Source organism: Calliopsis andreniformis, chromosome 4, assembly GCF_051401765.1.
Source record: "Calliopsis andreniformis isolate RMS-2024a chromosome 4, iyCalAndr_principal, whole genome shotgun sequence".
NCBI lineage: Eukaryota > Metazoa > Arthropoda > Insecta > Hymenoptera > Andrenidae > Calliopsis > Calliopsis andreniformis.
Window position 1 is genome coordinate 10962993 of NC_135065.1, and position 25386 is coordinate 10988378.

Genomic DNA, 25386 nt, shown 5'->3' on the forward strand with positions numbered 1-25386 from the left:
CTAGAGTTTAGATATTCGTTCCATGAGAAGTCTCTTGAAAAGCACTGCCTGGAATGCTTTCCAGGAACCTTCTCATGAGGCATGTCTTACACAGGGTGCTCCCATGTATGGAATTCTTATAAGTGCCTAGGAACATATTCAATAATTATTTCCCCATGATCTCTATATACACACTGCAGTGTGTAAAAGGTTCGACCCTCCCCAAGCATTTTTCCAAGCATTCTGTCCAACCTTTCTTCTTCTACTATCTATCACCAGCCTCATTTAACTATCAAATTCCAGCTTCAGTGACTTTGCACGAGACCCAAAGAATCTCTTGCATCATTCTACACAACTTCTCCCTAGTGATCCCCCTTAATCATTTAACGTTATAGCCCATTCGTGATGATTCCTCTCCCCCGAATAGGCTCGTTGTTTGAACGATGATAAGACGCTGATCGCAGAGTCGTCCCGCATGCTTCCGTCAGTGCAATACTGTTGCTGGGGGACTATTATTGAAACGATATATGGAAAGCGTCGGCGGGTGGCTGTATTTAAATAGACGCTTCGAGGAAGCGCCAGCTCATTGTGATTCAGGATATTGGCCCGGCGAGGAAGGAAGGACTAACTTCCTGTCTGCTTTACCCTCCTTCGTGTCTTCCACCGACACCTTTCCCTCCTTTTCTCTGGAACGTGAATCCTAGACGTTTTTTCGTACCTACGAGCTTTGTCCCTTGCTCGAACGTCTTTGACAGAGTCTCTTCTTAGGAGACTTCCTTGAAGAAAATACTCTTTTTAGTGGGAGTTTGAGGTAGATCGATCAAACGATCCTCTTGCGACTGATAAGATTCTGTTCTGCTCGAGTTCGAGAAGTTCGTCTCGAAGCTAATTGCTCCAGCTTTCACGAACTTGCAAGGAGAATTTTCTCCCTTGAGTCGCTGGTAGAAAGTTGAATCTGTGAAATGACTCTCGACTCTCGCTGTTTAGATTCAGTTTTTGTGGAGGAACACTGTAAATCCTTAGGAACATAGAATCATAGAAACAGATTGTTATCGCGATACGCGCAAGCAGCGAGGAAATAAAGCGATAAAAAACCAGCATTTGGCCGCGAGCCAGCTCGAGTCCAGCTGATCTCGAGCGATATTAGATACTCGTTGATATCGATAAAGCGAACGCTCACGTGCTCCCAGATTTCGAATCGTTTTCCATCGCGTCCTCGATACTGACCTATATTCCAGGCTTTTCGGGTAATCGTCCCAAGTTCAAGCTTCAGAAAACGGTATATTACGCTCACACAGCCGTCATTTATCAGTTAGCCTCCTCATCCCTCTATGTACTGTGTCACCCAGAGCCACCCACTTGCAAAGCGAGCACAACAATCCTAAGTATCATTACATTGCATCAGATCGTAAAAACCTCGCAATCAGAAAACAAACAAATTCGGTAATCAAGCCAGCTTAGTACCACCCACGCTGCAGCCTCGAGACACACCTCAAAATGTTCCAAAACTTCGAAACCACAAAATCTTCCAGATCTCAATTCTCGCCTATAACCATACCCTCGTCGAAATCAATTTCACTCCATTTCCCCCGCGCGGAGATCTCGATATTCGCTTTCCCCGACCTCTGTCAACCTTCGACGCCATCGAGCGGCTTTTTTATAGCCGCTGGAGGAAAGGAAGCGATCTCGTCGCGGGGTTTCCTCCTCGCCGCGACTCGCCCCTGCTCGTTCCTCCTTGGCGAGGCGTTTCTTCGTTCGTCTTTGACCAAGGGGATGATCACCCTCGGTTCAGCTCTGCTCGCCCTTTCCGCGCGCCGAGGTCCACCCTTTTATCCGTGGTCTCACGCCTCACGAATTTCCTCTCGTCCAGGCTTGCATCGATTTTCCGCGGCATTTTCCGCGCCGATCGGCCCGGAAGAGAGAGAGAGCCCCCTACGAGAATAAGAGGGGTTGGAAAGGGGGGCGAGAGGAGGGCACGGAGGGGGTGAAGGACGTGTGCCGTAGGCGGTCGCAATAGGAAAACTGGGGTAGACTGTCCTTGTGCTCTTGGGTGGTTATTGGAACGTTGGCACGGAGACGCTTACCTTCGTCTACCGGGTGTCCCAATTGCACGAACGCCTGACACTTGGCACGCGCCGCGGTTAATGAAAGTGGAGCGTGATCCTTCGTAAAAATAGACGGATGGATTTATTGGCGCGAACTGCACGCTCTTGGGGACGTTTATGATAGCGCGTGCATTGACACTTTGGAGGTCCAGGGCTCGGGAGTCGGGGATCTTTGGAGGACGGTGATTCGGCGATTTCTTCGCAGATATTCTAAACATTAATTGTTTGTAATCATTTTTGTCATGTGTGAGCTTGTTTCTGCGTGATTTATTAATGGCCTTCATGGGCGATTTTGTCTCGAGTAAATCCTCTGGAGAATTTGAACATCAGAATTTTATCAGGCTCTGTGGAGACACTCGCGAATCGCTGTGTTTGTGGAATGAAAGTGAATCTTTGAGAAAAGATAAAATTAATCAAATACTCGTACGAAAGAATGTACAGAGAATTTATATTCCGTATCCTATTAGAAATATACATAGAAGCCACCTCGACTTCGGCCGGAGTATAGGTCAGTTCGAAGGAGACGTTAACATTAGGACAGACGTCTTTGGCAAGCGTACAGATCCCCTTGATGGGGTCAGAATTAATCAAATTCCTTTCCCGCGCGAGCCAATACGGAAAAGGGACAGCTCGCGCTCGGATCTGGGGCAAAGACTCATCGGCGCGTGGTAGGAGGGGGCACTTGATGGAAGAGCCCACCGGTTCGGAATAGGTGAAGCCTCGGACCTCCCCTTTGAGCTGGTCTCGCGTTTAAACGATTCCTTCTCGAGAAGCAATTGACCTCACCTTGACACGTTACGTCTGCGGGTTTTGCCGCGAGTCCGAATTAACCTCCGCGGAGTACGTGCACTTCTACGCGTACTCTACGGTCATTTGCATCACGGGCTATCAGAGCCACGATTGCCACCTTTATCAGGTTCCTGCTGTGGGGCCTGCACGGAGGAAGATGATCGATACAGGTCTTGCGAGAGTTTCTTAAGTAGATTTAAGCAGGGTAGATTTATATAGGATCTCTTATAGACCTCTGTAAAATTAACGAAGGTAGCTCGACTACAGTAACGTTGCGACACATTGCTGTCACGTCACGTGAACTCACGTTACACACTATAGTAAATCCATAGTGTGAGCTGAGGTTTCAACCTCTTTTGCTATATGTAACGTGAGTTCGTGTGACGTGACAGTAATGTGTTCACACCCTAAGCTTTATTGAATCTACAAAGTTGACTCTTACTGATTCTATTAACTCAGACCTCTGTTAGTATGTACTCTATTATGCACTTTCATAAATTGTATGAGAGACTTCAATACTTTGAGCTTAACATTTTTCTCCATGCGACTCGGTGCGACGAACCTGCTCATGGCAACGCGACGACTCTCTCGATATCTAGAATAAATATTGTAGACGATCGATAAGGATCACGTTGTTTCTGTGGATATTGTTTCACGGTCGATCTCGAAAGATCCAGGCTGACAATTCACGGAATCGGGCCAATTAACGACGAGAAGGGACACCCTGTAGAGGGATCGATAAGCTCGCAAGGGGGGCGCGTTAATTACCACCGGCCCTGAAAGAATCGCTCGGAAGCTGAGCGATTAATTAGCCGACGTAACCGCGTTATTAACCCCACCCCTGGTTGCGGGAAATCCGAGAAACGCAATCGAACGGACAGAGAGCCAATTTAACTGTGGAAATGCCTTGAGCTTCGGGAAACCTCGATTCGTGGAACGATACAGTACTTGGTATAAGATCGGTGCTATCTTGAAACTAGGTATTTTAGTATTTTTAACGAAACAGTTCCACTTATATCCAGGAGCACTAACTCTGATAAAGTTAAGATTAAAGAACCAGTACTATAAGTATAATTTGAAGTTAGAAACTTGTCTCTCGCGATATAAACTCATCTGTAAGACTATGTATCATCTCATTCGAAGTGTTTCCTTTCTATCTCGAAACATCACTGTGCAGCAGGTATCATACCATCCCTGTCCACATATCTAATTCTTCGAGAATCTCGAATCGACTCAAATTTCCACAATTTTCAATCCCATCACAATTGAAAAGCAGAATACCTCAACACTTCCTTTCACCTTTCATCTATTCCCCCTTTAATCTTGAGGACTCCCTTATCAACCCTCTCTCGGACCTCCCATTCGAATCACCTTACACAGAAATATATTTAGGGAATATTTAGCAACCAGCGATTGAAAAGTGTAGCCATTTGAAAGGGGGCAGAATAGGCGGAATGAAACAGAACACCCGCTAGATGCTCGGCGAAGCGAAGGAAAGGAACGCTGGTCGTCGCGGCGAGGGTGGGAGGCGAGGGGCCTGGCTCGATCGCTCGCTGTAGGTACGCGCGAACGGTGCATAGAGGAAGAGCAGCGCGCTCGTTGAATGCACCAGCCCTGACCTACATAGTAAAGCGTGTTGTAGGCTAGGCGAGCCTACGCTAGAGCTACCTAGACTATTATAGCAACGAGGTGTACTCGCCCCTCCGCTCGCGTTCATCTCGCCGGCAGAAGCGGCGTGGGCAAACGCAGCCGAGGATCCTGTGCAATCGGGTTCACGGCTCTTTTTCCCTTCGAGGAAAAACTGGGGAACGTTATCGCGCATTGGTTGCCTCGATCCTCGGTACCTTTTACTGATCCCGCTGGTGGGATGGTCGTTTCATTCGCGATGATGTGTTTAATGTTATTTGCGACGAAGGTGAATGATATTGTTAATGTCGAGTGGGCGCGATGAGAAAATTTATTGGAGATTGTAGGTAATTTTACTCGTGTACAAATCTTTTTCTAGCTTTCATACTTGAGTAGGAGCTTTTTGTAATAGTTGGAGCTAAAGGGAGAATTTTTTTAATTCAGCTCTGAGGGTGAGAGGAACTTGAATTCTTAGAATTCAAGATTCGTGGTCTAAATAATAATTAATGACTAGGTAGTACCTGTTTTATTAAATAATTTAGCCACCCCTTTGTGACTCACATCTATCAATCTAGAAATTTTCTCAGAAACCTACTCTCCAGGAAACTATCACTCACAGATTTCTGTTACACAATTATATCTCTCGAAAAAACCACACGAAAAACAGTATTCCGTGAATGTGAAAAAGTAAAGTGAACGGAGTCGCGAAGCTTTCGCGGGTAAATTGAAAAAAGCCGTGCGGCGAGTGTCGAACCTCGTTCGCGTCGCGTCACGTTGCGATAAGCGTCCGCGTCGATTAGAAAAAATTGAAGCTAAGTATAATGACCGATAATTTGCGAGTTAACTGTTGGTTACGCGATCGAGGCGGCTGGTCTCGCGAGCCCGAGGCACGTACACAGGCGTAAACGCGAGCGTGTCGCCCGTCGCGGCGTTATTATATCATCTCGCGGACAACGGTGCGGCATTTAGCATTATGTAATACGGGGAACGCGAGCTTGTGTACGTGCATCGTTACCAGCCGCGGTCGATCTCGTTATACAATATAGTAGACCAGCCGCGAGGGTAATCACTATTTTCTAATCAAACGCGAGCGCGATACGCCGCTACTCGCCTCGATTCCACGTCGACGCGTTCTTCTCCGCGTTCCTGACCAGCCACGTCCTTGACACCTTTTTCCTGTTCCCTCGTTGCGTCGAGGCCGTCGACGCGAATTAACGGGCCACCCGACGACGACTGATGGACCTCGACCCGCAGCCGATTCGCCGACTGGACACTGACCTTTAATGGGAATCTGACGGGACCTCCTTTTTTTATCTCCCTCGGCGATGAATTCTCTGAGAGGCTCTTGCGACAGATGGCTCGGTTAGGAGTCTTACATTGGGGGTCTACACTGGGGACAATTTTGAAAATTTTCTGGAGAGGACCAAGGTAACTCTGTGGTACTACTTTGAGGACTCTGTGTACTCTGAGGATTGTAAAGTCTATGAGAACTCTGAGGACTGTGTTCACTTAAATTTCAAATTCAATTGAATCTCAGATTTTTATTTCACTCTGTAGTTTCCCATAATAGTTGCTCTGTATGAGCACTGATGAGACTCCTCATACTATTCCAACTGTATCCACCGTTGAATTAAAATCCTAGGAGCAAGTTTTAGCTAGCGAGATACCTTAAGGTTCCAGGAGGCCAAAGAAAAGAAAGTCCGCGAAATTCCAGCGCGACACGGGCATGTTCCTTTGAACCGCGTGTCTGTTACGCAATTAAGAAATTAGATTCTCTCGTCGTTGCGCAACTCGCCTTTAACGGTGGCCCAGCGAACGAGAGCCAACCGGATTGTTAATGGCGGCAGATATAACCAGACGGTCCTTCGTTTAAATTCTTTCGCCAGCCGGAAGAGTTTTCCCGAATAGAATTGAGCCAGGTGAAACGAGCCGCTTTCTCCGCCCGAGACTCGATTTCTAGAGAGATCTCGTGTCCGATCGCGACACAGGGGTAGATCGGCACGTCGCGTCAACCCTGTCTCAGGGTCCCGTTAGGATGAGAAGATAACGCCTAAAAGCCTGCTCGCAGCATCTGGCCCAGCATCCGAGGAAAAGTTACACGTCTCTTTTCTACCTGGATTCTGGATACGTACCGTTAGAAACGCCGCAGACCCTGCTAGGATAACCCAGTTTCATTCGTGGCCTTTTAACGGGACAGCCTTGAGCCCCATGTGCCGATCACCCCCGTGAGAAAGGAATTTTTTAGACTGAGGTAGGAGAAGCAGGGAGAGAGTTGAGGGAGTTGCTGAAGCTTGGGGATTGTGGAAAATTGAGTAAGCTGTAGCTTCTGTTTAATTACTTGAGTGAGTATTAAGAATATATAATGGAGGGAATTTGTTTTATTAATATCTTAGTAGATAGAAGTTTTGTATTTAGTTTAACAAGAAATTTTGTGTTTATTAGGTATCGTAAAAAAGGTTGATCTTTTGAGAAAAGAAGGAATAATTTAAAACTGAATGTTACAGCTCTGAAACCACCCACAATTCTCCAACAGAACTCCCCCCGTATCCCCTTCCCTCAAGGCTGAATCTAGATCCTCTATTCCACGAACCTGACACGATTACCTCCCCACCCTCGAACCCGATACACCGTCGTTACACTTTTACCGTTTTCGCCCCGACAATTCCTCCTTTTTCTTCGGAGCGGGTCAAAGGGAAGTGGGCGTGCAAGTTGAAGCACCCGCGCGTTCTCTGAGCCGATTCTCTGCGCGGGACAATGGGTGGATGAAGCGTGGCTGGTCGTCGACGACCATTCAGTCGGTCGGGGAAATGGGTCAGGGACGCTGGCGGCGCAGTCGTTTCCTCTTTCTCGAAGGAGAAATGTCACGGTGAAAACGCTTGGGAAAGAAGGTGGGCGCGCGACCAGGTCGCGAATATCCCTTGCTTCTCAAGGCTGCGCAGGGGTGGCTCTCCTAGAGTTTCTCGGTTGAATGGAACCCCTCCGACGACGGTTTCGATACGCGCGATCGTCCCTGCCTCTGTGACCCACTTTTTCCTGTTTCGACACACCGGCCTTTCGAATCGAGTAACTGGGATCGCTGAGCGATAGAGCGTTCTACCCACGCGCACCTGGACAAACTCGATTCGAAGTTCATCTCCGCGAGGAATGGGGAGCACGGTTTCGCTTTCGTTCGGCCTTTGCCCTCTACGCTTCGCCTTCTCTCGAATCTCGCGTCATTTGGGTCTCCCGATACCGCGAGTAGATAAAGAATCACTGATTCTCCTCTCTCTTTTTTTATTTTTGCTGCTGACCCTCGGCGATAGGGAGCAGTTCCGTTTGCCAGTGTAAACAGCGCTTTTTGCATCGATTACTGCCGCTATACCATCTTCGTATTTTTTTCGACGAACATTCCTTTGCTTTTAGTACGGCTGCTGTTATCTCTTGCGCCCTGTTATTAGACCGATAGCCGATTCCTGCGTTCAGTAATCTGAATACGTACTTTCGCGGTTAGTATTTTTCATATCTTGTTTCACCGTGACTTAGATTCGTTCACGTGGATCGGAGATAGGAGTCGTGGAAACTACTGTTCTGTGTATTTTTATATTCTTCACTTTATTTTTCAGTTTTTCTCTTGTAGACAGTTCTCTTAATAGGAAGTACTAGGTGCTTCAGCGTTCAAAAATTACTCCAGCGTTCTGAAACTAAACTAGTTATATCTTCAGATATTTTAAATTCAAATCTTCTCCCGCTCTTTCGTAATTCTCAGGTATTGGCTACCCAAAGAAAAATCACATATTAATTTTCTTCTAACATAAATACAGAATTTTCTAAAAAAAACAGGGCACCTCACTAATTTATATATCCAGTATCTCCAAAATTTTAGTTTGCAAATTCTTGACCAGTCTTCCCCAAACAAAATTCACCAGCCCAAATTCGCCACGCCCAGATATTCCATTTCGCAGCACTCATAAACAAAGCCCACTCGCTCGGTCATAAACGAATAAAAAAAGCCCGACGAATAAAGGCCCTGCGCAGAAGCCCGTGTCCCGCCAATTGACATCAATCTGGCCCTCAACGGGGCGGCTTTAAAGGCCAATAACGCGATCCCGCCGCCGAAAAGAAAGAAGAGGAGGGCAGGGGGGCCAAGGGGGAGGGCGTAACGAGACTTCCGTGGAATCGAACATTTCCTGTTTGGCCCGAGCCCGACGCTCCCGATCGTTTCTCCGCGCGATAACGGCCACAGGGCTCTTTACGCGAAACACCCACTCGCCACGCACACTGGCGCGCGCGCACACGGAGAAACGAGCACACGAAGCGGCAGAAGCACTCTCGGTTTCGACGGAGGAAGTGGGTCGCGCACAGACACAGCGAGGCGCGCCGCGCGGCCGTCGAGTCGTTTCCGGTATCGAAATTTCCGGCTTTGGCAATTCGCGATGCCGAGGAGGCCTTGGTTAACTGTGTCTTCGGTGCCTCGTCAGCGTTGGAACTCTGATGGTCTATTAATACCAGATGAAGCGATCGATTTTGTGGAAATAATGAAAAGCAGAAGAAATGATGGGCTATTCTTGTCGCGCGAGAAGTCACTCGAAAAGTATTGACTCTAGGGGTTTCCAAAGGACTTCTTATGAGTTACGAATAGTAGTTATGTGTAATAGTTCAATGGGTTTAGTGCCCTGGTCAAATTTTAGCTTGTCTATGAAGGGCTAGAAAATACAAGTAGTAATAGTCAGTGATATATCAGTAGTTCTTTTATATTCTTTGTAGTTTCAGCTTTCTGTTCTTGAAATGAACAAAGTGTTCCTATGTATTTAGCGTATTATTTCATAGGTGATCAGTTTTGTTTCTGAGATATAGAATTCCTGTCGCCAGGAAATCGCTGACCCTCTTATCGATCTTCGTGGGCGTTTTAAAGTCAACGATCGCGTGCCCAGTCTCCTGTCGAGCCTTGGAATCGAGACGCCGCGGAACGATAATTCCTCGACTGGCTTCGAAAAAAGGAAACGTTTAAATTCCAGTCGCGGAGACGGCGCTCACCTGCCGCTCATGAATTAAACACGATCGTCTAGGACATGAAACATTCAGAGGCGAGCGGGGCGCTTAATTACCACCAATTTGCCTCGTCCGCCATCGACACTGTCTCGAGCAGCGAAGTTTTTGATCAGCTTCGATCGAGACTCGACGATCGCGGGCGAGAAAGCGTGCTGGCACCATTCTGTGCGCACGGTATTACATAACTCGGCCAATAACGAACCGCGACGAGTCAAAGGCTGCTCGACATGGCGAAATGAGTTCGCAGGTCTGCCGAAATCGGGGACCACGGGGCCCATTAACTTTGTGCGGGAGACTTGCATTTGCACAATGCCTTCACAATTGAAAACTATCCGTCTTTGCAGGCCTAGAGCATCGGGGAAAAATATTTTAGTTTCACTTTAATATCTGAAATAAGGATAATTTTTCCTCGAATTTTCACAGTAGGTGACATATCTGTGTCATGTTTCGAAAGCTTCTATTATATGTGTAGGAAGTGTTCCAAGAGTTTCACGACTCTGCAACCGAGGGACACTTTCTCGAGCGAAGACAAGAGCAGTGATTTCCACGCCTACCATTCTCTCGTGCACGTAACCACAGGTGCGTGCAGCTGCACCTGCAACGGCCGCGAAAATGCTTCAGTCATTTCACGGCCGTAATTCCCTTCTGTCGTTCGTCGGGGAACCTTGACTCGTCCCTCTTCCACGAATTCCTCTGACAAAATTCTCTCTCGTCACGAGACATCGGACTCCAAAACTTGCAGGTGTTTTTACTTTCGCGATTCTGACGTGTCTGCTTGTTAAGTGCTCGTTCTTGGAAAAGTAAAAGAGTAGGCATGAATTGACAGGGCCTCTCTGTCGACTTCCATTCAAGCTTGGATTCAGTTATTCAGATAAACTTGAAAAAAAAAAATATTGTCTACAGTATATGGGACACATACTCTAAAAAAATTTTAATCTCAAAAATCTTATTAAACCCAAATTCTCTAGCTGATCAGCATAAATCACTAAAGCCCAAACACTTGCAAACTTCGCAACATTCTAGATTCCAAAAACTTTGAACCTTCTGTAGGGCCCTAGGAACACTGACCCAAGCTCTCAGGAGTGATGAAAATTCCCCCGCGAATCGAGAGCGTCAAATTCAGGACAGTGCCACGGTAATAACTTTCAATTTCATTCGAGCGCACGCACGCTCGATGGCGCGCAGGCGCGTGGCGAGCGGGCCCAGTGGGCCAGTCAGTCGATTCACGAAATCGCTCGCGCCGTTGCTTTCATCGGAGGACTGACACGCACACACGCTCAGATATCCGAGGCAGCCGCGTGATGTCACATAGAAAGAGAGAGTCGTTACCGTTACGCAATGCCCGCTCGGCCGGAAGGTCTGTGTGCGTGCGAGCTTGTACACGCGCGACGAGAAAGTGCGTGGCCCGGGCAAACGCTGACCTTACGTACTGCGCGTGTACGTGCGCGCCCGCGCGCACGCTGGAACCGAACGGACTCAGTGATGGGGCCTGATTCGTGAACGAACGCGGAGGGACGACGATTGCGCGCTGAGCGATGCGCTCGCTCTTTCGACAGAGCCCGAGGAAGTGAGGAAAGAGGAATATGGTACAAATGCAATCGCTCGTTTGCATATCCTGCCTTTTGGCGCCGTTTGTGCTGGGGGATTGAGTATTTGCATTTCCTTTTTATCTGTATGGGTTTGAAGCTTCAATATAGTGGTAATTATGGAGACGAAATTGCTGGCTTTCGTAGAGGAATATGGAACCCTTTTCTCTGAGCACTCGTCAGGCCCAATTTCTCAGGTTTTGTGAAAGAATGACTTCCCTCTTTTCTGAGCACTCGTTAGGCCCAATTTCTCGGACTTGGTCCCAATTTGTGACACTTGGGTAATACTCCATTTTTTTTCTTTTACTCACATATTTAGTAGTGAATTTTTGAATATTCTCTCCCCATTTATCATACCAAGAGCTCCAAGTCCATTTACTTAATAGCCGAGGCTTTGGAATACAAGTCAGTTATCCCCACCCCACTTCCTCAAGTTTCTTCCATCATTGCATCCACCTTCAGTGGTTCATTAAAGCCACAATTATCTTCCCATCGACTCCATAGGTGATTGAAGAGCCGTGGCGCGCAAAGTAAGATAAAAAAAAATATTTGATTATTGAAACTCGCGACAGGGGGGTCGTTCGGTCGATGCGGCTAGACAAGCCACCCTCCCCGCGGGCGTGGAGGGCGAGTCAAGGTCAAGCAAGGTCGAACCGCTGCGGAACCTCCGGTCGGAGACTCGATCCGCGGCTAACGAGGCGGCACGGTCGGCTACTCGCAATTAAGATGGCCGAAGATCGTGAAAAGCGATCCTCGAGACCGGCTGCGAGGCGATCGTTCGCCTCGGGGCTCGAGGGGAGGCGATTAATCGTTCGCGGCCGCGCGTCGAGGCCGCCGCGACGCCGTTTATTTCGTATTTTGCCGCGCGCTCACCTCTGGTTTAATCGTTAGCCGCGGAGCAGAGGTGTTCGTTAACGAATTAATTAAACGTCTGCATCGAACTGGCATGGATCGTTAGAGGCCAAAGCCGGGGAACTAAATTGGAGTTTCCTCCGATACTTTGTTCAGTGTTTCTAACCAAAGGATTCGCAGGGTTGCTAGAAACGCGTGCTCGTAATGGCACCGACTATATTGAGTATTTTTTTGTAGGTTCAGAGAGGTAGAGGGTGGTCCACAAAGTGTAATACAATTGAGCAACAAGACCTTTTTAAATTGGAGGCTTCATGAAAAAGGGAATCGAAAATGAAAATTAAATTTTGTAAAATAGAGCCTCCCTTTTCGGAAAATCGATATTAAAAATAGAGGTACTCTTAAATAACAATTATGTTCTTCATTTCCAGTTGACTTTTCTCACGAAAAATCACCCCTTGTTGTTATGTAGAATCTATATTTTGCAAAGCACCCTCTCTAATAAAAATTGCAGTAAAATATTGGGGTTGAAATTCTGTGCATGAATCTCGTCCGTGGTAACACGAATTTGCCCATAATTTCGCCAGAACTTCGATCCAGAGCTTCTTCTTCCCCTAAATGATTAATTTCGTCGCGATAGGGTTTCATGAAAGTTTGAGGGAAACATTTTCGCGTCGCGATCGGAGACATCCTCCCCACTGCCTCTTAAAAAGGAAACCCTCGTCGGCAAAGTAGCGGTTTCGACGTCGAAATTGTCGGCGATTCGAGTCGAATCAATGTTATTACGGTCGAGACAACGACAAGGAGAAAACGGCGGTGCATTGGTAGGCGTAACAAGCGGTTTATTTAAAAGTTCGATTCGTCGAGAGAGGAAGCGTGCAGGAATAATTCAGTCGCGCGGACCACGTCGTCCGACGAGGAACGCTGATCTGAAATGCACCCTCGTTAAGGGTGTGCTTCAGGGTTAACGGAGGTCAAACGGGATCCTTAAACTCCCTGCCAGTATGATACCATCTACGCTGACTTCCGCTCCAAGGCGCCGTTTCCGCTTCAAAGATGTGCCTCTAGATTCCAAATTCTTTGATGGGGTTGAGGAATAGAAAAGGTTCAGAAATTGTTTATTACAGACTTATTAGAAGCTTAAATTCAATGTGAGTGTAATAGGCAACGAAATGATAAAAGTAGATAAAATAATTGCAGTTATGTTGCACCGCTAGATTAAAGATGATTTCCTTGAACCACATAGGTATTACATTTTCTTTAATCTATCACTCAGTCTACTAGGAATAGAAATAGCCGAAGCGTTAATTAGTCTCGCGGAGCAGGTTAATTTTTTTGCCCGTCAACTTTCATAGAACATCAATCGAGGCGTCGTAGGAGCAGGTTCGACCGCGATCCTCTCGATCTAGTGAAAACGATCGACGCCAGAGCTCTCTCCGCATTAGAGATCGGTAAAAGCTCGTCTATCCAATTTTGCGCGTGGCTCCGCGGCCAGGGAGGGAAAAATCGAGAACGCGAGATTATAGCTGCATCGAATATCGCGTAGAACCGGATATTCGAGCTTACGTCAGAGCGAACGCCGGCGTTCCAGAAAATTACGAGCAGCAGCAGGCTCGTTTCGCTCGCCGTCCGTGACTTCTCTCATTATTCTTCCCTCCCCGACTTTTTCGCCTCTCCAGTTTTTCCCTTTGTTCCCCCTTCTTCCTTCTACCTCGTCCTTCTCCTCGGCGATGCTCGCATCTGTTCCTCCCCGAGAAGAAACCGATCGTTTGCCAGCCCCCCGCGCGTCCAGCTAAACACAGCCGTGGGCTCGATCTACGTGATCATAATTGCCGATTCAATTCACGGATCCGTCCCGTGACGTCGGATCCAGAGATATTTATCGCGGATCGGCCTCTCAAACTCGCTTGCTCTTCTTCACCCCCTGATGATCGACTTCCTTGAGAATTTTGACCTCCACTTCCTGCCAGCGAACTCTGCTCAGTCCTGAATTATAGTGCCTGCGATCATGATCTCGGCTACTTCGAGTGCGAATACTTGTATATAAAAAGGGAATTAAAAACACTCTTTTCTTACATTAGAGTCACTGTAAACTTTTGTAAATTCTACAAAAGACTTCAATGGCTTAATGTTAACACATTTTTATGTGTGGTATGTGATACAATTTCTAAGGAATTTTCCTCGACTCTTAAAGTGCTGCCATAAATACCGCAACCCCATCATATTAAGTAACAGTTAACAACCTCATACACGAATCTCTTCAACATTGTGCGGTGGCACCCGAGACTCGAGCCACATCTCGTCGTCATAAATCGAGAGAAGGAAATCGAACGTAACTCCCTCTTTCTCCCGGGTCCCATGGCACAGTTTCGTCATCGGCTTTCTCACGAGACACCAGACTCGTCTGGAGCGCAAATATCGCGGACCTCACGCGATTGCGCAACGATCGTCTCCAGTGGATCGTTTAATCGTGTGGACGCCGAAAAGTAAACGCTGGTAAAAAGCGGTCGGCACAGTTCTGGCCGAGGAGAAAGGAGCGAGAGGTACGGAGAGGAAGAGGGTTTCCATCGGAAGAAAGCGCGACTCGGCGCGGATTCGCAGCATCCGGCGGCAGCCGCGAGTCGACGATTTTCCACGGCGAGTCGATTTTTCCCCGCCGTCGCCGCGAGAAATTGCTTAATGAAGCCGCGAGGTTGGCACTGCCTGAAAGGAAGGTAGAAACGTTGCAGTGGGTCAAGGAGAGACACCGGCTTTCACTTCCTCTCCGCAGCGCCGCGCTGTGCCCCTCGAGAACACCTCCCGTGCCTACTTTTTTCCCCTTTTCTTTCGTGCTTCCTCAGCCTCCGCTACCGTTAGGAAGCCGGCCAACCGAGAGCCAAAGCGTTTTCACGACCCCTGGATGATCCAGATTCGATCTCGTTATGTGTGCCTTGAGGTGGGACTGAAATACACTGGAGAAGGTTGATACATAGGTACTGAAGGCGGTACGGAGCTTGTGGAGCGATTAGAGGAAATTGGAACTCTGTTACCGTAGATTTTTACTTGAGAATCTTTCGCGTTATCGCTGATCGAAATCTGTTTTACACTGTACCAAAATGGCATCCCGAATTTAACTAGTAACAGACTTAGGAGTGATGCTAAAATCAATCCTACTTGCTCTGCAATCCTCAAATTTAGACCACAGTAACAATATAAAAATAACTGCAGCTGTTACTTCATTAAAAATTCCTAAATACTGATTCAGCAGTTAAAGACTCTTTAAGGCTCCAGTTTCCGAATCCATCAATTCTGAAGGTATATGCGGAATAAATCAGAAGGTTTCTTTTTATTTATCATACCACTAACATCTCAATCTTTCTGTTTCAGTGGACACGAGGGAGGTGCAGCCTCACGACGCGAGCGAAAAGGAGCAACTAGGCCTCGCGAGCGTTAAGGCAGAACCAGGATCGACCGGTACGACGACGACCACCACGGGAACTCGGCTGTTGCATGGTATTCTGTCCCAGCATCCCCAGCAACATGGTTTAGGGGTGCAGAATGGATATGGCCGCCACTTGGCTGGCCACGCTCAGATGGGCCAACCGCCCTACACCACTGCCACTATCGCCACTACCAGTACGCCAGGTCAGTCATACGTTTCAGTCCTTTCCCTTGCAAACTTCCCTCTAACCCTAGAATGACCAACCTTCGACCAGAGTAAGAGGCTGACTGTGGGTCTTTTTAGGCTTATATTAATATATACTTTAAAGATTTCTCTGCCAAAATTATGTATTATGTATCTAAAGGATGGTGAGAGAATAACACGAATGCAAAATGTAGGAAAATTATTCTTTATTCGTTATCTGTACAATGTATACACAAAATACTCAGATTAGATCTGTCCCAGGGTCAGTCGTCCAAGGGTTAAACTCCTCGACACTCATAAGACTGTACACACAAAAGGTATCCTAAACGAAGCAATCTCTACCTTGCTCCAGTTATCAGTCATTCCTCTTGCAACCATAAAACTCATTATTTGCATACTGTGCAGTCATCAAAGACAATATGCACAATTGGGAAACCTGTAATTAGTAGAGGGGAGAAGCGAAGTGTCAGTACGAATTACGAAACGATCTTTCAGCGAGCAAGTCCGTATCATTTCCCCTGAAATCGGCAGCAGTAGCATTAGCAAAAGCTATATCGCCGACCGGTTGGTAAATGGTCGACAGGAAATCACTTCCGGTGTGGCTTGGCCGATCGCGCGCTGGCGAACTTTCCTCTCAGCGCGTTTTCATGGGCACGCTGTTCAGAGCGATTCAGCCGCGCTCCCATTGGACGTTTCTCGGTTGTTCGACCAGCGATTCCCCCGCCGCTGACATTAATCGCTAGAGACGACGAGGTGGCAATAAAAAGGCGAAAATTCCTGTTTAGCTGTCGCGCCGACCAGCAGTATCGATTTCTAGGCTCCCCCGTGCCGCCTCGATGAGAGATTTCACTCGACGCTGGCTCCTTTTTTTCTGGGTCGCGTAGGGAGAATCCCTGAAGCAAGATACGGGATATTCGGATGCTTCCAATCTTGAACTCCCAACAGCTCACATAGATTCGATTTTAATTGCAGATTAGACCTTTAGTTCTAGAAAATTTCTTAAGCCCAAACTCTGTGATTAAACTACGTATGAATTATAGTATAACCTCAATAATTGCAGCATTATAAATGCAGAGCTAGTAGTAACTTAGAAAGGAGATCGTATGAATCTAGAAGTGATTTCCACATTAACCAGTGCTCTACTGTACCACTTAATCCTCTATCTCAAACCAAAGTCTGCTCTATTCTTCATCAGAAAATCCCTATCCAAGTCTCCCCCAGAGTGTTCCTCCCAGACACCACAGCCCAGTATCCGCAGGAGTCGTAATACCCAAAGTGTTCGCAAACTGTCGTTGCGTAAGAGTAACACAGGGAACGAGAGAGCGATCCGGTTCAGTTCCCGAGCAAACCAGGCCCAGTCTCGTCTCGTGGTCGATTATCGAAATAATCGTTGCATAAAGCTGGCGTGCAGGATTCACGAATATCGGTAGTCTTGCACGATCTTTGCATAACGCGACGCCGAGGCACGTCAGGAACGGAGGCGTCGGTGGTGGGCCAGACCGACGTCTGAACCGCCAGGACCTTTTAGGACTGGTTCCAGACTCTGGCTTTCTCTCTGTCGCTCTTCCTCTTGGTCCACAGGATCTGCGACGAGCTGAGAGAGAGAGGGACCGTGGGAAGCACGAGCGATATGCATACCCAATGACCGGATGACCTTCGCCCGTTGCATAAAGATGCCTTTAATTGACGGCGCACGCGAAAACACGTTCGGCGGTCGGGGCTCGATAAAGCGAGGCTGGATCGCGGCTTGCTCTGGACCACCTCGGAGCTGCCTCTAATTCGATCGAGGGGCACAAAGAGCCGAGAAACCGAGCGGAAGAATCCCTATCGCGTCCTCGTGTTCCGTGAAATTCGACCGTCTTCTTGCTGCCTCGTGGGACTCCTCTCTCTCTCTTTCTCTGGGTGCTTTAAAGTTTCGCTTTTTAAAGGGGTTGTCTCGTGGATTTTAATTGGAACACGTTTCCTTTCTATGATTCGGTAGAGATTGTAAGTTGTGATTCTAGGAGTTCCTTATTCTTCAAAAATTGGAGATATGGAGTTCTCTGAACCCTTAAACTCTCCTTAAAAAGACACCAATTCCATATAGGTATGTGTATCTACGAAGCAGAGTAACATAGATAAAAAAACAAGACTACAAAAGTACAGAGAAAACACCCAAAAATACCCCCGAAGTGTCTAATTACCCCTACCCAAGGCTCGAAACTCTCCAGAGTTTATTATAGGGCAATAAAGTCATAAACACTAATCCATTAGTCGACCCCTCCTTAACGAGCCTCAAATAACAATACAGAATGACACAGAGGGTCAGTCCAAAGACAGCTATCGTCCCGAAAGTGTCAGGCTCGCTGAATCCAGACACTGCAGACGCAATTACCCAAACGAGGCTTCTCTCTTTTGTTGCACGCGACAACAGGAAGCGGATCACTGCCAGCGAGTCCCGCGGACAGCGGAGTCAGCGACGTCGAGTCCAGCACGTCCTCGGGCGGTAACGAGGACGCGAATCTCCTGCTGAAGGCCAGGCTCAACCCTAACTCGTCCCTTCAGCCGAGTCTGACGTCCCATCACTCTCATCTGTCGTCAGGTAAGCTCATTTCAACATTGTATATTCGTCGATAGTCGAGATCGTTCTCCTCTCGATTATCGCAGCTTCGATCGGCCCCAGACGATGTGCCCTAGACGGCACGCAGACGGTCTAAATGCGGAGCGTATGTAATTCGCGAGTAATCGACAGACCAATCGTCCCAATTCCGTTCCCGTTTCGACTTGGGCGAGTTTGAAATTGCGCTGGTGAATTATTGACGACGCGTCGATTCGATCGGTCGCCGACGAAGGGTGAAAATTGAAAGAGACACGCGAGCCTTGCGACGTGGATGACAACGTGGGAATGGAGAGGTGTGTGGCTCTGTGCAATTTTCAAGAAGATACCGGGAGACATGGAATAGAGTAGAGGTGTATTTTAAAAATATCAAGAAAGATTAGATTCTTTTTTTTATTTAATTCCAATTATTTTTTTTTAATTCCAACGAAGTAGTCACTGGATCAATCTTGCCCGTGCAAATCTATAATACTCGTAATTAGCTTTAGTTTAAATTTCCCTCTCTTGGGCTTACACAGAACCCCAAGCCTCGGTCTCGCGACTCCTGAAGGGGAGTACACCCCTTCAAAGGGTGTCTTATTATCTCTTAACTATTTCTCATCAGACCATTTGATGGATTGTTCGACAGCAGCGCTGGGCAGGTCGACCTGCCACAGTCCTGGCGTTTACCCATCGACGGCGGGCTTCCTGCCGCCCTCCTATCACCCTCACCAGCATCATCCCTCCCAGTACCATCCGCACAGAGGGAGCTCGCCCCACCATCAGCACGGCAACCACGCGATGGGCCCGACGATGGGACCGCCTCACCACCATCACCACCATCAAACGCAGAGTCTGCAGCACTTGCACTACCGTCAGCCTCCTACACGTAAGTCGAACGTTTCTCTTTCTGTAATCTCTTTTTCTCTCGCGACTGTCCTCGCTTTTATGGAAAATATTTCGCCCGCGGGGTGACTTTCGCCACACGCTGTCGGAATTACAAATGTGCCTGCAGCGTGCTAACTGCAGCTCGCAGTTGCGACATAGTTGCAAGGTCGAGGAACATTGAAATTTTATGTCCTGTTTGATATTCTGGAAAGTGACCAACGCCGACAACTATCGGTTAGGATCGTTTCCTCGTTGGAATATTAGGATTCAGAAGATTAAGGAAACAGCAGTTCTTGCGAGCTGTCTTTGGTCTTTAGCGGTGATCTTAGGCAGATTGGTCAAAGGCGAATGATAAATCGGTCGTGTCAGCATCTCGCGGCAACGTGTCGGGTGATTCGATAGTCGTGACGCAACGAATGGCTCGGGTTTATTTCGGCTCGGTGAGTATCGATTCATTCGACGGGAGGAAAAAAGCGTCTGGGCCTCTTAAGTAATTACGAGCCGTGAGTAATTTCTCTTGATCGTCTGAATCGGCTACCATATTTAGCGATACGAGTTGTCTCAGTTATTGGGGCTCAGGGGAGAGCTGAGATTTTGGGAGACACCTTCAGACTAGAACATGCAAGTTTCTTTATCGCTTTTAAGACTTTAGTAATTCTCTGTGCCCGTGAAGCACACTTTCTGACTACCTTTAATCGTGTCCAAGTGTTCTTGAGCAGGCTGGAATGGATTATGGATGAATCGCGAGGATAGAAGTTACACTGAAGGCTTGTTGAAAGAGGGGTACGCGGAATAGAACATAATTCATCGTTTCAATTTGAAACGCGACTGTTTCTTGTTGACGATACGACCGTCTTCCGCTATTGTTCGATATCGATCGACGACAACACCGATAAAGAGGCTTACACACGTGAAATGCATAAATCATAAGGCGTGTACGCGCATAGGCAGCTCTCTTGGCTCGTGTCGCGAGCCGGTCGCGAAGGAAAACAGCTTGTAACGCTTTGTGTCGTCCATTCTGTTCGACACCGCCGACGACCGCATTACGAATCCCATTAAATACCCCTAATCCGCGTGTTGCGACTCTGTCGTTGCCTCGAGCCGTGCCTCTTCACCCTTCAAAAGCTATTCGAGGAAACTTTCGTGGGGTGAAAAACGAGACATTTATTTTTAGGGTTTTTTAAAAAATCTTTGGAACATTTAAGAAGCTGGAATATTAATTCAGTTTATTTACTACATAAATTAATTTATTATTCTTGGATTAATTGTAAATTAATTATCTGTTTTTAAATTTGAGTTATTTTTCGCCCTTTTCTGAGTCTCGAAGGTTTATATCATGAATTAAATAATGGAGATTGTTTTTGGTTTACTTTGGATTAGTATTGGATTTCAAGAGGAAGACACTGAATTATTTTGTGTATCTAATATTAGGTGGTTTGAGATTTGATTAAACGTTTTGTTTTTCGGTTCATTTTTCCTATAAAGTAACTGTATTAAATACCTTTAAGATTAATCCGCGTGGAAACCTTGTTTTATTGATTTGAAACTAAATCGGAGTAGGTCATTCGGTGTAATAATACATTCTTCACATACTCTGTCGAGTTAATCCGCCATATAATGCAAATGAGTTAAACTACTTTGCTCCTCGATCTCCTACGCATGATCTGATACCATCGTGTCACTCGTTCTACTATCCAAATAACAAAGTAGAATTAAAAACCCTACAATATCTCTCAACAAATCCCCTACTTAAACAAGCAGTTACAATTCTGTCATTCCTAGAATATTTAAAAAAAATTCATTACTAAAATCACATTTTCTTAGCAACTATAATCAGCTCCTCACAGATAAAGACAAAGATAACAAAATAATTTCATATAAAGTACAGAATATAGAACTTCTATCAAAACCCATAACTTCATCTCGTCTCTCAATCCCCTTCCAACAACCAATTAAAACTACAAAAACCCACACGACTCCCTTCGACAACTGGCCGCAGGCTGAATCATCCCCCCAATAGAGTGGCAAAAGGTTCGCAGAACGGGCATCCCCGATCGCGAAGTAAACTACCGAGTCTCGTAGCGCGAGAATTTAATTGCGTTCGCGGGGGAAGCAGCGCGGTAACGGTCCAATTAAAACGGCCCTCGGCTGGTTGGCCCGCTAGAAATATCGGTCAAGCCAAGCTCGTGCTCAATTTCCACGTAACCGTCGACGAACGCCAGCAGGAAGCGTCGTCTAGCTCTGTTCGAGGCGAAACGTTCCCGAGGCAGAACGCGAAGGGTGGAGAGGGAGGGGATCGCGACTTCCTCGTGGCAGATGCAAAGTGAAAGGACTGCAGTTCGTGCAGCGCGGAACGTGGAAAAGGCGAAAGAGAAGTCCAACGCGCGATGTTTTGGTGTACCTGTGCATCGAGCGTGTCGTCATCCTCGTCGTCGGCAGAAGTCGCAACGACGCCGACATCAGCCGAGCATTCGTTCTCTTGACCCACTTACTTTTCCCTGATTCAACGGCCCAGATTCGCTTCCTGCCGTCGCGCGCGTCGATAGGATCGACTCGATCCGCCGAACGATCCTCTGCTTCCTCTCGTCTTCGCCCTCCTCGGCGTCCTATTTATGGTGCCGACCTGGCCTATTCGACTCTTCGTACCTTTTGTCTCTGTTACGCAACCGCGGGAAAACGGGGGCCAGGAAGATGAAGATTGCTCGGGGATAAATCTCTTTGATGGAGGGTGGGCGATAAGAGCAGTGTGCCAGGTGAATCGGGGGCCAGGATTTTTGGCAGGGGGTTAGGCTGAGGTAGCTTGAGATGCGATGGAATGAACCTTTTATTTTGCAAATTTTTCTGCTGAGAGTACAGTGATCCAGTCTTGGACACTTTTTATGAACTTAACTATATCTACTTTCAAATAGCTCTAGATCGCTCTGTCACTGACCCAAGCTTAGAAATCCTATAAATTTCTCTTCTTCAAATACACGTCTGACAATTCTGTTGGTTTAACTAAACGATTACAGACTGAACAGGCCTTTTCCTATCGAATGGATAAAAAGACAGACCATAAATAAGCTGTTCGACAACAGGTGTCAGAAATTTGAAGGTAATTCTCCGTGTCGAAGTACCATGAAAATTAAGGAAAACAACATTGCATTTGAGGCTTCGTTTTAGAGTCAGTTGCAGTGAAAGCGTCTAAAATTCGCATGAAACGTGTCTGACTCGGCACTTATTCTACTGTCTACGTATATCAGCTCAGGATTCAATATCCCAGGAATTACAAACTCCTCACAAAAGTCGCCAAAACGAAGCGCAACGCTCTTCACCAGGGTCTCGCGATCCGTCCCATTCTCGCAATCTCCTTGTCTTTCCGATCGCGTTCGATGGAGCGACAGCTGATTTCGCCGGGGACACACCTGGCCCCGTGATTTCAAGCAGCCGTGCTCGAATTGGACCGACGCCAAGGTTGCCAGCGGCGCGAAGCGTTCCCTGGCGGAGAGGCGTGGTGGAAAGCGTCGATTCCGCGGGTGAAATTCGTCCGGTGAAGCGTGCCGTTATCAATTAGCCGTAGATGCAAGCGGAAACGGAAATTCGAAGGCATTCTGCGCGTTCGTCACGGATCGATCGGCCGCGTCTCTCTCGTCGGTGAACCGACAGTAAGACGCGGCACTGGTGACTTTCCCTGATTGAAAGTGTTCCCGAAGCGTGGCATCGCGCTTAACCTCGTTCCAGCCGTCTTCTCGCGGAAAACGAAAGAAAGTCGGACGTGGAAGACGACACGCGATCTCTAGCTTCCGATCAAGCGCGGGGGACAAAATCGTCGGGGAAAATAAAAAGTAGTGATAGATCTCGAGTGACGAAACCCTGTTACTTAATTACGCCGAGCAGCTGGGAGGGAAAAATCCGTGCAGATCGGAAAGACCTGTTCGAGCTGCTCGGTCTCGAGTCGACTGCAGTCGGAGGGACTCCGTAATTATTTAATTGGGACGAACAGCTGGGCGAGTGTCTCCAGGTCAGTGTGGTTCCCCAATCGAAAGGGAAAAATCCGTGCTTGGACAGCCGCGGACAGGAGGGGGAGCTGTACTCGGCAGACCGCTCGAGGAGTAAAAGTGTGCCGGATTGTATAATCGAACGTGAATAAGCAAAATGTTACGCCATAGCGATTTGGTAACTTTGCGGGGCGCCCCACCAGCGACCGTGTTCCCATTGCGGTGGACGACGTGGAGGAGGCGAACTCGGCCGAAGGAAAACTCGACCTGTTGCAAGGGCCGCAGGACCGCGAATGCAGTTTCTGTCGCTGCGATCGGTTACCAGATTGCGTTACAACCGAGATACCTGCGTGTACAGGGAGACTCAATTCTGGAGACCCACGTGGAGAGTAGGTAATGCATACTGAGAAAGCTTGGGTCCAGTTATTTTGGGGATTTTAACAGAAGTATGTTAGGAGTAGTCCTCAGAAGGAGTAGTCAGTATAATTATCTATAGTCATTTTGAATGTTGAAATAAGTAAATCTTTAGCAAAGAATTCTAAAATAATTCTGCCTTGAAAATGAAGAAAATATTTGTTAATATTTCTTTAACTTAGAGACACTTACTACTCTTGAATTACTAACTACTCTCATTGAAAATTCTCGCCCAGAGTATAGCTATTTGAAATGTATCGTCCTCAGAAATTGCAACACCCTGTATGCAATTTTGCAGAAGGTATAAATTTCTTCTCGAAACTCAGTGGCTCTGAGTGCACAAGTGCTCCAGAAATGGATTTTTCCATGGCATTTCGGTAGGGGGAAGCATAATCACGGTGAGCGATCAGACATGTCAGTTTTGAACGACAAGAGGTTGGTGTAGCGATTTCTTTTCGGTCCCTCAGCTCTTTCACCGTCTGTTTTCCTCGAATTAGCGACACTTTAGAATCCGGATCCGGGCCGCTGCACCGAGAATGCGCTCCGCGTGCGCGAACTTTCGCACGTTGCCAAGTGGCCCCGGAGTTTTTCCGCGATTTTGCCAAACCAGATCCGCCATCCTCTATCTAGAACGGCGTACCAAATAAACATCGGAAATAGCATAGAGACACTGCCGTCCGCTGTGGACATCTCAATATGCTCTACACATTGACAAAATTTTGGGAATATAAACGTCCAAACTTTTCAATCTTAATCTCGTATTATAGACTTGGATAAGGGAATATAAAGTCTCACTTTTGATGGGGAAAAGTTCCTTTGACACAGCTTCTACATAGAAAAAAATGTTAGGCGGAAGATGTTAAAAGCTTTTGTAGAATTTACAATAGTACTCTAACAGACCTGAGTTTCATACTAGATCCTACCGAAGTCTACTCTGCTTAAATCTGTGTGTATTTTCTACATCTTAAATTTTTCGATAATCTAATTTGTGATCATCTTCCCATATAGCTTGAAATATAGTTCTATAATAAATTTGATTAGATCTTAAGGAGAAACCTACTCAGTTACTATGGCGTCAAAAATGATAGCAATTTCCCTAGTTTCTAAACTATCAGAAATTGCCTAGTTCCCACGATCAGACTCGCCTCGAAGAAACGAATCCCCAAGAATCATTTCATCGACAGCTTCCGTTGAAAAGACTCATCGGATATCCCAATCACTTCCGAAGCTCGTAAACCAGGTGAAAGTGGCAAGGAACCGATTAAACTATTAACGAGGCGTGTCGTGGGCAAACTGGATAGTAGGCGCCACCGTCCGACCGGAATAGAAACGCGGCAAAGAATAGGCATCGTCGGTCTATTTTCGCCTGGATCATCATCGAACTGCGATTCGAGCTGTCCGAGGCTCGAGAACGTGTGAAAGACCGTTGAGGCTTGTCGGGAACGAAAGTTTCGCGAGTACCGCGCTGCCAACCGACCTGGCACACATTTTAATGTTGAGGACGAGCCTGAAAGCGTTACAAGGCTCCTCGAACCGATTAAATCCCGATTAACCCTTCGCACGCTCGTTTGCCAATATTTCGCTCTTCGAGCCACCGAATTGGCCTCCCCGTTGACCCATCGCGTCCACTTTAATTATACGTCGATCGAAAGAGGGAAACGAGGCGCATTCGACGGATTTAATGGCTCCCAGAGACAAAGACTCCGAAAAAGAACAATATTTAACCATGAATCGCGAAACTTTCGAGGCGTCGTAAAGAATCATACGTATAATGCTCGTCAAGAAAGGCGTCCATCGTTTTCGAAACGCGACGACTCCGCGTCCTGTTGCGTGTCAAGGTGAGGAGCAATTTTTTTTTTTCATTAGAATTTGTGAATATTAATTAGCGCGCTCGAAACGCCCGCCCCCGGAATCGATTAGCATTTTAATGCCATCGACGAGACTC

General features: G+C 47.1%; 1 protein-coding gene across 4 annotated transcripts in view; it reads left to right on the top strand.

The window, feature by feature from the left end:
- Positions 1–25386, top strand: part of Eip74ef (Ecdysone-induced protein E74) — a 132708-nt gene that overhangs the window by 87798 nt on the left and 19524 nt on the right. For 2 of the 4 annotated variants that reach the window (XM_076376535.1, XM_076376537.1), the window contains 3 exons: positions 15329–15586; positions 18001–18168; positions 18812–19051. In XM_076376535.1, coding sequence (XP_076232650.1) covers positions 15329–15586; positions 18001–18168; positions 18812–19051 — 666 coding nt within the window. The remainder of the gene's footprint in view (positions 1–15328; positions 15587–18000; positions 18169–18811; positions 19052–25386) is intronic. The other 2 variants (XM_076376536.1, XM_076376538.1) reach the window with 2 other exon arrangements.